The 13,381-nt window shown below is 49.6% G+C and overlaps 1 protein-coding gene across 2 annotated transcripts in view; it reads left to right on the top strand.

Annotated features, from left to right (window-relative positions):
• The first annotated feature begins 1,685 nt into the window (after nucleotides 1–1,685).
• LOC118909543 (uncharacterized) overlaps nucleotides 1,686–13,381 on the top strand; it is a 196,156-nt gene continuing 184,460 nt past the window's right edge. Inside the window, exon 1 of one of the 2 annotated variants that reach the window (XM_057489388.1) lies at nucleotides 1,686–3,307. In XM_057489388.1, the coding sequence (XP_057345371.1) occupies nucleotides 2,994–3,307 (314 nt within the window). In that variant the 5' untranslated portion in view covers nucleotides 1,686–2,993. The remainder of the gene's footprint in view (nucleotides 3,308–13,381) is intronic. The other variant, XM_057489387.1, reaches the window with a different exon arrangement.

Here is a 13,381-nt window from a genome sequence, read left to right as displayed (position 1 = left end):
TTCTATTTTTAACAACTGTGTTCAGGCCTCTTGCAAAAATAGCAGGAGGTGAGAACACTTCAAGTGCTACATGCCCCCCACTGTCAGAAAACTGCAGGATGCGGGGAGAACTGGCCAGGACTGGGGCAATGCGGCATTAAGTCCTCCACCAGCAAGGCTACAGTGGCCCCTGGCGATGCTCTGATTCACCTGCTCACTGCACCAGTGGGTAAACTAAGGCAAGCCAGGGCAGGCACATGCCAAGGTCACACATGGAGAGAGGTCTCAAAAGAGTGGGCACTGGTCCTTCTGAAATGCAGGCCCAGAAGGGAGACCTGGCTGCAGAGAGCCTGATGGCAGGGGGAAGGAACAGGACTGCCCTGTTGGGTGCCCCAGCTCCTTAAGGTGCCTTCTGGAGCATACTCGGAGAGCTCAGAACCTAGACATGACCCCTGCACAAAGAAGCTAGGACGAGCCCTGTGGGGGGAGAGCTGAGGGATGAGGGACACACCTGGGAGTCTCTTCTGTGCATATGTGTGTGTGTACATGTGAACTCATATATGTATGTACATGCCATGTCCCCAGGCCCGGAGGAACAGGACTTCTCTGGATGGGTCTGGAGTCCCCAGCCAGACCCCGGCTCCTCCCACCGCATGAGGCTGGGCGTCAGCCCCCACCTGGAGCCGCTGCACGGAGATGAGTAACTGAGAGGACAGAACTGCAGGGCTCTGCCTGCCTGGCTCAGAACCACCTGTGCGGGTCCCAGGTCAGTGGGGGTACGGCTCTGGAAAGGGCTGTCTCCACCAAGCACCTGTTCTCTTCCCCCTACTAGGTCTCAAAGCTATCGTGTGGCTCCAGGCAGAGCCAAGTTTCTGGGCCCTTGGAAAGCATATGGGAGGGGCACAGCAGCAGGACAGCCAGTGCCCCACTGGGGTCAAACCTGCCCACACACCCCAGACCCACCAGCTCCTGGCCGCCCTTGGCAGCACTGTCGGCCCCTGGGACTAATCCTCTGGGGCTCACGATGGCCTTGCATCTGGTTCCCTGACCCTGAGCTCACTAAGCAGCCATCCTGGAAGGCCTTTGAGGAGCCTTGCCTGCCCTGAGTCTGGGACACAGAGAACTAGGAAGTCATGGGCCATGAGGAACAGGGACATGCATCGGGCCCCAGATGGTAGATTCTCAGTGGGCTGCATGGTCAGAGGCCTGGGGCAGAGAGGCTAGTGGCCGGTGCCAGCACTCTGAGACTTGCTGTGTGTCACACAGCCTGACAAAGGAGCTGCAGTGCCTCCGGAGCAGCGGAGGGTGGGAGAGAGACATGGAATGTCCCAGGAAGAGCCATTGTCCTGTCACCCGCCTATTAGAAGTCAGTCCCCAGGGCCTGGCCATGCACAGGGGAGGGGACCCCATCTGACACAGAGCCCTGCGAGTCACCTGTTGTGAGCCTGTCACCTGGCTCCGTCCAGCTCTGTCCTTGGGAAACCCACCCAGGTGCCACAGGTGTCATGGCAGATCTGTATGGCCTCACTGGGAATCAAGACCCACAAAGCTATTCATCCCCATGGACCCCATGAGGAAATCAACCGTAGAAACAAAGGAAAGCTTCGTAACAACAACAAGAGGTAGGCTCGCGTTCCTGGAGACCCTGGTGGCTTTACCTGTGAGTGCTCACATGGGGGGAGAAGAAGCATGTCTGCACCTGCGGGATGGAAGGTGAACGATGGCTCCAAGGGTGCTGGGATATGATGCAGTTCATACAGTGGTCGTTTTCAGAGACCTAGATCTTGAGAAAATAGTGCCAAGTAGATGTAAAAACAATTTGATATGTGCACTAGGGAAAGACCATGTAAAACGTCCACATTAGTAATGAAAATGGTAGTGGATGTGAGCAAATGGGAGCAAGAATTTGTACAGTAAAAGAATTACGGGTGTGTTTTCTTCTCAAATTTCTCTTTCACAAAAAGTCAGCATTTGCTAAAATATAAGACATGAAAGGAGTTCAGGTCAGGGGATCCCTGCTGAGCTGGAACGGCCTTGGGGACTGGGGACCGCAGAGGGAAGCCGGACACAGGTGAGGTAGGCAGGCCGGTCTGAGTAGAGGAGCGGAGGTGGGGAGGAGCCAGCCCCTAGGATCCTCCTATCAGGGCTTACCATAATTAAAGGATCAAAGATCAATGTTGTTAACATTCTCCCAAAATGATGATGGAGAAGTAATTACTGAGATTTTTTTAAGGTAATGGAAAACAGTATGTGCATGTAAATATTTTTGCCTTTTAATCAGTTGTGATTAGAAGAGCCAACGCTTTGAGCTACTGTCTGGTGCATCTTGCCCTTCTTCCAGTTCCTGGCCATTACTTAGCTGGGGACTGGATGGGAAGAAACACATCGTCCCACTGGCTCATTTTACGACTCACTAAACAAGCATAGCAGACACCCATTACTGCTTTTTGGCATTTGGGGGATTTTGAGATGTATGTACGGCTAACGATGGAATCAGCGCAGGTCAGAGCAGATGTTAATGGAGTTCATACCACATGGTCGGTAGAAGGGCCTGTCTCCCTGCCTGGTCATGTGTGGTGTTATTTAGAGCAAGGCTGGAACCGCACAAGGAAATAGCAGCCCCTGGCAGGAGGCATCTGAGTGACTGATGCACAGGGGTCCCCAGGTCTCGGTGGGTCCTGGAAGGGAGGGTTGACCAAGGTAGCAGGAGGGAATAGACACATCTGGCTGCCAGCGCCGCTGCGCCGCGCGCTCATTGGCTGTGAGGTCCGTCAGTCGGAGGCGGGCCTGCGCCGCGGCGCCTCGCGCTCATTGGTAGCAAGGGCCGTCAGTCGGGGGCGGGCAGTCATTGGGCGCAGGGGCGTAAGTCCTGCGGCTGCGTAGTAGCTGTAGGCTCCGCTACCACCGTATTCAAGTCAGTAGCGTCTCGAGCGCCGCGGGCGAGGCAGCTTCGGCTGCTCTCTCCGTGCTTCGGTCCGCTGGCCCCGGGCAGGAGCGGCCCCTGCGAAGACCAGATGTTGATGGACCCGCGCCGCTGCTCGGCTGCGCCATCCTCCCGGCGCGCATGCGGGGGCGGCACCGACCTCGTGCCCGGCCTCGGATCGCCGCCTCGCGCCCGCTGGGCTCCCGGTGCCGCATTCGCCTTTCTCGGGTCTCCCGCAGCGGGCGGAGGGCTGCGATCGACCCGGACTTGGAGCCGCTGCCCCGGTCGGACTTCAGAGAGCTCGGCCGAGAAGCGGCTCCCGCTGTCGCATTTCTGCAGTGGAGGTTCCAGAGCGGGCCCTACTTCAGGGGTGAAGGCGACAGCGACAGCCCTGCGGGCTGGAAGGTACGTGGCCGCGGGGCGCGGCGGAACCCGGATGGGGCGCGGGGACCCCTGCCTCCGTCTGAGGGCGCGGTGGAGCCGGACGAGGGGGCGGCCGTGCAGGTGGCTCGGCGGGCAGCGCGTGGCCCGCGGGGCCGGGAAGCGGCCGACGTGGGTGGTGGGCTCGTGGGGCCCCGCCGGGGCCGGGAGTTGACGCGCTCCGCCGGAGGGGCCGCCCGTGAAGGGAGGGTGCGGAGCAGGTGCGCCCAGGGCGGGCGTCCGAAGTTCGCCCTGGCAGGGGGGAGGGGCCAGCCGGAGCCGCCGCTCCTCCTTTCCGGCCCGGGTGGTGAGGGCGGCTGCTCCGCTCCGTGGCGCGCGTACGCTCGGCTCGGGGTCGCGCCGCCGACCTGCTCCCGCCGCCCGGGCCGGGGCCGAGCAGACGGGGAGGCCGGCGGGCGTTTTGCCGTGTGTGGGTTTTTTCGGCGAGGGCCGGGCCGGCTGAAGTTCAAGTGTGACCCGCGGCGGGGGAGAGGCCGCCCGGAAGCAGCGCCTCTAAAATTAAAATCTTTTTCATTAGGTATCTCTCGTAATTTTTTATTTGGTAATGAAGTTTCTTTACTTTGATCTGGGAACTGACAGTGCATTTTCTTGTATTTAGAAATTAATATCTTTCTGTCATTTTGGTTTGAAATCTGCAGCTGAGTAACTAACTTATAACTAGCCACAGGGATTCTGAGAGAGGGACCATGGGTGTAGTGAGAGTAGGGTGGGGGCCTCTGGAAAAAGACCCCTACCAAAACTCCGTATTAAACAATTCAGCAAAGTCAGAGTCATATTAATTCTCTAAAGTAAAATATCAAACTGGTCGTATAAGCATTCTTCCGTGAAGATCAGTTAAAACTAAAAAGCCAGGAGTAACCTGGCCTGGAATGTTTGAACATCCCCCAGATAAGAAAATACCTCAGCCTAGCCCATGTCTTCATTGTGTCAATTAAGTGAGGGTATTGTAAAATTTACTTTAGCCTGCTAAAAGACCCAGTTTATCTTTAACTTTGCCTAGATGCTGCTCTTCCTCCTCCAGCCCCTAATCAAGTAATATATAACCTGGGCAATTAATATAGCAAGTAAGCCCAGCCACAAGCAATATATAGTAAAAGGCAGAAAGGATCCCATCTTAAAGATAAGATTGCATTTTAACACCCAGGAAGTTAAGAAGTAAGATTCTTAACTTACTGTTTAGCAAACAGACAGGTCTAAGACCTCAGCCCACCTTGGGAGAACTGTCTGGAGAGGTGGAGGTGGAGGGGAGAGGTGGCAGTGGGGTGGGGGCTGAGCAGCATTCAGAGGGGTTGCGCTCAGGGTTTGGAAGGCCGGATGCTGTGTTTACAGGTGCCTCCTGCTAGGGCAGCCCGCGTGTGTGTCAGTCCCTCAGTCCCAGGACTGAGTCGCCTCCTGTGTGCAAAACCCGTTTTCATACTAGAGTCTTCATTTTGTAAAAGAATCCCCTACAGGATCCCTGAGAATGGTGAGCTCCTCCCACCCCATTCCCCTCAGGTAGGGTAAAATAAGGTTGACAGGTTACACTCCTAAACACCCCGACTTAGGAAACACCCACTGTGCACCCGTGAGAAGCCCCAGGAGGGCGAAGTTTGCAGTTATGTAAGGCATTGGGAGAATGGGGGCAGTGTACGTGTGCGTGTCTACCTTCAGGTGTCTGAGCCTTGCTGGTTTCCTGACAGGCTGTGGGGCCTTAGCTCAGTCCCTTTTCTTCTTTGTGCTAGTGACTAAGTTGGATTAGATGGTCTCTGCAGCCCCTTCCTGCCCCGACTCTTTCAGAAATGTGTTTGATAGAAGTTTCACAGAAGTGGTGAGGGCTTGCAGAAATTGGAATTGACATGAGGAAAGAATTCATTCTTCCTCTGGGACCGTGGTCTAGAAAAGACCTAGACATCTCAAAGGACATGTGTCTGTAAAGAAATGGGAGGCAGAATCTAAGGCTGGGGATCAGCGCCCACCTCTGAGAGCCAGACAGATAGCACGTGTGAATGTACTTGTAAGTTGTAGAGCGTTGTGCCAACATACTGAAGCATTGTTGCGAAATGTTGTGAAAGTCCCTCCGCCTCCCTACATTAATTTTACACCTTTCTTCCATCTGCCTCTCTGCTGTGCTGAGGCCCCCAGGAAGGAAACACGCACTGACTGGGGATGTGGAAGCTACAGGAGGGCTGGTGACAGGGATGAGCACATGAGCAGGATTTGGCATAAGCTTCCCTGCACTCCTAGTACAGGCAAAGCCAGGTGGCAGGAGTTCTGTAGGGAACCCCTGGCTTCCAGTCCAATGTGTTGGCGACAACGTCCCCCCCCCTCCACCAATCCCAACAAAATACTGCAAACACCTCCTCCTTTCAGGGCCTGAAAGGGCAGGCAGGATATGGATGGGGCTTCTTCTGTTTGGCTCTTTGGGCACTAAGACTGTGATCTGTAAAGCAGTTCTCATGTGTTAAGTGACTCCTGGACAAGTGTGCAAAGTGCATACACACTCACTAGGGAAGAAAAACAGGAAGAGAAAGGAGGCACCTCTAATGTCCCTCAAGCCTACTTTCCCACCTCCAACATCATACCGTACATCTAAGGCAAAGAGCACTGTCCCCAAGTCATCACCTCCCTGAAAGTTGTCAAATATCACCCTGTCTGGTCCCCAGTATAAAAATTCATACCTAGCCTTCCCAGACTTGTGGAAACAATATCCTCCTTAGACAAACCAAGGGTGACAATAACTGAGCTTTAAAAGCATAATAATTGACACCTCACTTCAGGAGGCTGCCGCCAGAGCATTCTCCTTAGGAATCTGAACTTCCCAGGAATCTGTTCATACTCAGAATGTTCTAAGGCTCTTACCATCTCCCTTGCTGCTGCAGGCTTTCCTAGCATTCTTCCTTCACAGCTTTTGTCATGATGTGCCATAACTCTTAACAGTTAGTTATTGGACTGTGTGTTTGGTGTCCACCTGCCTGCCTGACTGTCAGCTAATGGAAGGCTGGGAAGGGATCTGTGTGGTTGCTCTACTGGCACATAGTAGAAGCTCACTAACATGGTTGGTTCAGTTAGTTAATTAGTAATATGAAACACACCTTATGGTTCCCCCCAAATTAATTAATTGCAATGTTGATTTTTCAGAAATGATAACTAAATCCTCACATCAGGACAGTTCTTTGTGACTTGCAAAGGCCTTCTTAAAATTTGAATGAAGTGGTCATGTGGGTGAGGCGCACAAGACCAAGTTATCTGTCTAGATCATAAGTTGTCTACCTGATAAATAATGGCAAACATCTTATGAATTAAAGCAAACATGACTATATATGAATTAGAGTGCAAGATGCATATGTGTTTTTAAGATAAAACATGAGACCAAAAATCATTCCAGTAGACCTTTCTTGTCACGTCCCTGTCCCCAGGTGGGTGTGTGCACTGTCTCCTGTTGGACTGTTGTCAGGGAAGGAAGACTTAAGAAACACATCTCATTGCATCCCCATAACTACTGTGTGGGAAGTAGGACTGTCATGTCCAGGATACTGGGGAAGGAACTGTATTTCAGTATTAATAACATAACTGAAAATCATCAAGCTCTTACTGTGCTAAAGGCACTACCTCAGCTTTTTACATGGCCTTTCTTAGAATACAGGAGCAGACAGGGGCTATGAGTATGTATTATCATTAATCCCCACCTCGTAGGAAAGCAGGCTTGGCAGGTTTGTTAATCATCTAGAGCTGCCATTACAAAATACCAGAGACTGGATAGTTCAAACAACAGATTTATCTTCTCACTGTTCAGGAGGCTGGAAGGCCAAGATCAAGGTGCCATTCAAGTTGGTTATCAGTGAGGCCTGCCTCTCTTCTGGGCTTGTACGTGGCTGCCTTCTCACTGTGTCTTCACATGGCCTCTTATGTGTGCATGTATGGAGAGAGAGATCTCTAATTTATCTTCCTCCTCTTAGAAAGACATCAGTTATATTGGATGAGGCTCCACGCCTATGACCTCATTTAACCTTAAGGACCTCCCTGTAGGCCCAAACTCCAATTATAGTCACACTGGAGGTTAAGGCTTCAACATATGAATTGGGGGGATACAGTCCAGCCCACAGCAGTGGGGTTGGGTTGCTGACATTAACTTGCACAGTCATTCACCATCTGTGAGACAGAACTGACCATGAACCAAAGTCCTGATCTAAGCTTGCTGCTGACTGTCTCCATGGTGGCAGGTGACCTGTCCAAGCTCTAGGGCAGGCCCTGTATGCCAAGTCTTCCTGCTCCAGGTCCACTGTGCCTCAGCTGCACTGTTCAGCTCCCCAGGAACAATTACAGCATAGAAGCTCAGCATCAAAGTCAACTGACTCAGGAATGAGAACAAATCTGGGAAGCAGAATTTCTCTTCTAACAGGATATGTGTCTCACCATGAGTAAAGCAGGATCCATATGATGCAGTAACAGACACAGAAACCACTATAATGAAATCCCTTCCAGTAGGATTCCTGAATGTCATACAAAGAGAATCAGCCTTTGGTGAAGGTAACACTTTCACTTACAGTAATGACTGTAGACCACCTTCTACAGGACAAGTTAATCAACTCTCTATCCTCATATGAGGATAAAACATGGATATTAATAACACCTAGTTCTTGGGGTTATTGTAAATATTAAATGCATGGAAAATAGTTCAAACAATGCCTAGCATGTGGGATCCACTTAATAAATGATGGCTACTGTAATACTGACAATAAATATCTTTTTATCAGACTCAACACAATAAAATCGATTTATAGAATTTCACTTGGTTCTTCTCCAAGCTGATCTGAACACTTTTTGAGTCCTTACTCTGTTTTAAGTACTGAGAGAGACACTTTTGTATACAACTCAGAGCTAGGAATCATGTCATAATCTTGCCTGTGTTCCAGAGCTCCCTCATGGTGCGTGTCCCTTGGAAATCCATCTCTGATCTTCAATAACTGGACCACTATACAACTGCCATTTCCGAGTGACTGAAAAACTACTAATACATATGCCAGCATGTCCATTTTCTCCTTATTCTACTTATTTCTGCCTATTGATTGTGGTTGTGTCTTCACAACTTTGCTTTTGTGAACTTTTTGGTCTCAAGCTATCCTCTCTTTACAGTCTCTGATCTAAATCTTCTCTGCTTTTTAATATGCTTTCTTAATGTCCAGGTTTATGTATGATCTGCCTGGCTCATATGAAGTAACTCATTTCCCCAAAGTTCCTTTTCTTCCACTTCACAACTAGTTCTTTTTTAAGTAGCTGAATTCAGTGCAAGATGGGATTTTCTTTTGCTGCCATCTGTATTCTTCGGGAGATCGTATTGTCTACTGAGAAACTCAAGAAATAATCTGAAGCTCTGCTTTTTAGTACATGAGATTTTTACTGCTTAGGAGATGGTAGAAAAAACTATTCTGTCTTGCCTCTATTAGACCAGCTTTGAGATCCATGTTGGGAAAGCCACATCTTCCCTATCCATAGTGTTCAAGGGCCAAGAACATGTAACCTGTAGCTTCTCCTATGATGAGTTCCTGTCCAGTGACTCACCACCCGACCTCTGTCCCCAAGGGTATGAATCCCCACTCCAGTATACCTCTTCCCAGACATCCCAAGTTCATTCTCTACTGCTTCTGTTGGTTACTGTCTTTCAGAAAGGAATTCTTATTGATATTCATCTTTTCCATCCAGATATGTTCCCTGAGGTCATCTCTGCCAGCCTGAAGACTCAGTAGGGCTGATGGTTCAGGAAATGGACAAACTTGGGTTTGAGTTTCGACTGCAACTTTCTCGTTATGCAAACTTGTATGAATTGAGTAAATTAACTTAATTTCCCTGAAACTTCAGTTTCATTTCATTTTTCATGCCATGCAGAAAGGTAATACATGTAAGCTTGCACTTAGGAAACACTCAGTAGTAATAGATGTTGTATTTATCAAATGCAATTATTTGAATTTTGGCCATTCTCTGTGATAGCCATATTACAGAGGAATACGGAGCTATGAGATTTAATCCTCCTCTTTCCTGTAGAGGCTTCCTACAGGCTGCAACACTGGCGGTGTTTCCATTTCCTTGTATACTCAGTCTCCAAAGCATTTGGCTCCTCTTTTTCAGTCAAGGTTTTTCCTGCCTCTCCCTCAAATATCAGTTTCAAACCTGCCTTTCTCACTTGGGTGAGCACCCTGCCAAATAAGTTCCTCGCTCCTCACCCTCTGCCAGGAGCCTGTGATTATTCCATTCTGACCTTTGGTCAGGAAAACAATCCTGTTTTTGGATACTATCAATTTCTCATACCCTTCTTACTCTTCCAAAAAAACTTATAACTGAACAAAAAAGTAAAGCCCCCCACACAAACCCACTACCCCTAAGCATTTTCCTCCTTCCTTTCCTGGCCACTCTTCTCAAAAACATGATCAGTGCTTACAGCCTCTTGTTCCTTCCCACATATCCCCCACCCGGTCTCATTCCCATTCACATGGTCTGCAGAGAGCCCACCTTCAGGGTCACAGTGGCTCCATTCTGTCTGACTTTTTGCCTCTTCCAGGCCCCATCTCTTGGACTTCTTGTAGGTCTGCAGTTCTGCTGACCTCCTACTCCTTTCTAGATGTATTCTAATTTGCGGGGCTAGAGAAAGCATGGATTTGGGAATCAAGTAAGTCTAGGTTAGATAACCTCTGCTCCATCCCTCCAGGAAGCCTTTCTGCCTCTCCTTGGGCCACACAGCCCCACTGTTATTACAGATATAGCCTCTGGGCTTCTCTTGCCCTAAGACAAGTTACCGAGCGACCTAGGGAGCCGAGTCTTTTTCCCTCTGTCTGTAAAGCAGGAAGAATGGCACCCAGAAATGGGAGACGGGAATGTGGTAGTGTTTGCCTAGCCCCCAGTGCCTGGCCTCTGGTAGATATTTACTAAACGTTATTTCCCATCTTCCCCCCAGCTCACTTACTTTTCTTCTTTGGTGGTTCTTGCCCCTCTCCTCACCACTACAGCCCTCTCTACACTCACTCCTATAGTAAATCAAGCCCCTCTATAAGGGTAATTGTCAATGTCCATCTTCAGAATGAGTTGGGCTCCACTCCTGCTGTGGTACATTTCCATTCGGAGGGCAACTCAACCTCTGAGTGACTCAATTTTGAACTCATCTTATTCACCACCAAATCAGATCACCCTTCCTGTTTCCCTTTTTCTGCTAACAAGACAACCACATAAGGAGCTATTGTAGGAAATGGGGCTGTTTGTGAACAAGACTAAATTTGAAGGGGGGACATGGGATCAGTCAGTCCTGTAGAAGATGTAATAGAAAAACTCCCCAGAAGGCTGCACAAGAGGTTAAACAGAGGCCAGTTTGGGCTTGATCTAGGCAAAGCATACAAATGAAAAGAGTATTCAGTAGTAGAATTGTAGTTCCCAAGGATATAATGAAGCAGAAGTTGTATGGCCACAGATAAGGAAGCCACAGAATTGCTCCTTTGGGGACCACAATAACGTAAACATTAAGAACAACTGTCACTTAATAGTCAAGAGGTTTCCATAGAAACCAGGACTTCTAGGAGTGCATATTTCAACCAAAGCATTCATCTTTTACTTAAACGTACACTCTATCATAACTTTTAATGGGCCTTAGGATTTGTCTGTGCTTAAGGATAGAATTGGGAAAGAAGAGGTCCTGATGCAGTCAAAGCCAGTGATTTAAAAGTATAGATTTGGTCATACCACCTCCCCCTTGAATCCTTTTGGTTACACTAGACATCAGATTCTGGGCATGTTTGGCAAAATCCTTAAGCTACAGCACTTGATGCTGAGAATAAGGAAAGCAAGTTAATGTCGTGTGTTGTACTAAGACACTTTGAAAGCAGCCCCAGGCAGAAAAGACCATCATATTTGGAACCACCCAGACCAATGCCTGAGTCCCTGCCACTTCCTAACTGTGTCCTTAGCCAGATCCTTCACTACTTTGAACGTGTTTCCTCATCTTAGAATGGAGAGTTAAAGACTTAGTTGGTCTGGGTTGTGAGGAGGATCGAAGGAGCTAATGAATCCCAGGACTGGGCACAGAGCCTGATGCCTTAGTAGGCAAGCCATTCATTCATTCATTCATTCATTCCACAAATAGTACTTGCTGTGTGCTAGTTTCCATTTGGGGCACTGGGGGTATACCAGTGAACAAAACAGAACGGATAAACATCCTCTCCTTATGCAGCACATGTGCCAGTGGGGAAGGGGCAGGGAGACAGATAAATCAAATCATTAAGTCAGATTTACAGGATGTGAAAGAGTGGTTGGTGATAGCAAAGGAATAAAGAGGGGAGGAAAGACAGTGCTTTGGGAGTGTGGTGCTGTGGGGGTACAGGACTCCTGGTTTAACTAGGGTGACCAGGTAGGGCCTCACTAGGAGGGCAGCATCTGAGATAAGGCCTGAGGTGATGGAGAAGTGTGTTCCAGGGCGGGGGGTCTCAAGGGCAGAGGCCTAATAAGGGCAGAGGGGTGGCAGGGCCAGATCACGTGGGGCCTCAGAGGTCATGGTCAAGTCTTTGGCTTTTCTGTGAGTGAGGTGGGAGCCATGGAGGGTTCTGAACAGAGGAAGCATCCAATCCCCATGCTGCTGCTTGCAGTGGGCCTCCCCCTCAGCAGCCTTTGGTAACCTGGCGGCCCCTCCCCACGAGGACTCTAAATAGCGGACACCCTCAGAGCATTCTGCTCCAGCCTGATTCCTTGGAGATAAAGAGGTTTAGACAGTTCTGCCAAGAGGTGGATAAGGAAGAAAGGGCAAATGCCAAGCTGAAAACAGAACCCAGAAATCCCTTCTCTGCCTCATACTCCTCCATGAAGGCTAGTGAGCTCACTTAGAGCAACTAGGCCCCAAATGGTAATCACTCCATCTCAAAATCACTCCATCTCAAGAAAGCAAAATGTGCAGCAGCTTTATGCCAGGCCCTGGTGAGTTCCAGCAAGAGTGTCATCACACAAGTTAAGGGGGTGGTGGGAGAAAAATCCACTCAAGACTAGGTCCCAGCTGCCCTCTTTCCCCAGAATGTCACCCTCCAGCCTCCCGATGGCGAGGTTCATTGCCCTATGAGAAACTGTATTACTCTATTCGGACTCTGCCTATAGCTGGCTGCGTGACCTTGAGCTGGTCACTTGACCCATCAGAGCCTGTGTTTCCACATGGGTACCATAGGGTTAGTAGTCCTGTTCCTCTATGGTGGCTGTGAGGATGTAATGGTTTGATGATACATAAACCTTGGTATATGCAAAATTCTGGTGTTCACTTCCTTCTACTGACTCGCAGTAACCCCAGGCAAGGCAGGCCAAGTCCTTGATGTCAGCTGGCTGGGAGGAAGACCTGGCTAGAAGTGACACACCTGAACTCATGCCTCCCACATATTTCAGTAACAGAAGCAGGCATCTTGGAGGCCTGAGCCAGCCCTGACAGCTAGCCACTCCCTTCTGAGGCAGTGTCTGCTTCTTTCTCCCTTTGCCCATCTGTTAATCTTTTTACAGGAGCTCAGTGAGTGAGCTCCCTGAGAGAGAGCAAGTGGGCCCCAAATGGTAGTTTGTCCTTTAAGGGATCATTGCCCTTCTGATTAGGTGTGATTATGAGACACTCTAATTACCTCTTGGTGATGGGTAGGTAGGGAAATGGTGCCTGAAACAAAGACTATTTCTAGGGCAAAGTTTGGTTACAAAATGTATTTACACCACTGAGTGGGAGTGAAGTTCTTGCATTTGCCAATAGCTGATATTTCTTATGGCACTGTTGCCAGCCCTGGGGCTTCCCCTCCTGGAGGCAGGCTGGGCTCCTGGACCACTCTCTGGTCTCAGTAAGGCCTCTGGAGCCTTCCCAAAGAGGGAAGAGTTAATGGTGAACTGGGGGGCTGTCCACTGACCTGAAGGGCTTCTTTGGAAACAGCCTGAGAGTCTGCAGGGCTGAGGCGAGAAGGTGGCACTGTTGTTTAGAATGGCTTCTGGACATTCCTGGGCTGCTACAGACTCCTGGGAGTCATACTGCCCCTAGAGAGTGGGAAGGACACCAGTGAGACCTTGGTGACC

The sequence above is a fragment of the Manis pentadactyla genome, chromosome 12 (assembly GCF_030020395.1).
Source record: "Manis pentadactyla isolate mManPen7 chromosome 12, mManPen7.hap1, whole genome shotgun sequence".
Taxonomy (NCBI): Eukaryota; Metazoa; Chordata; class Mammalia; order Pholidota; family Manidae; genus Manis; species Manis pentadactyla.
The sequence above is the reverse complement of the archived record's forward strand: the minus strand, read 5'-3'. Positions and strand labels throughout refer to the sequence as shown.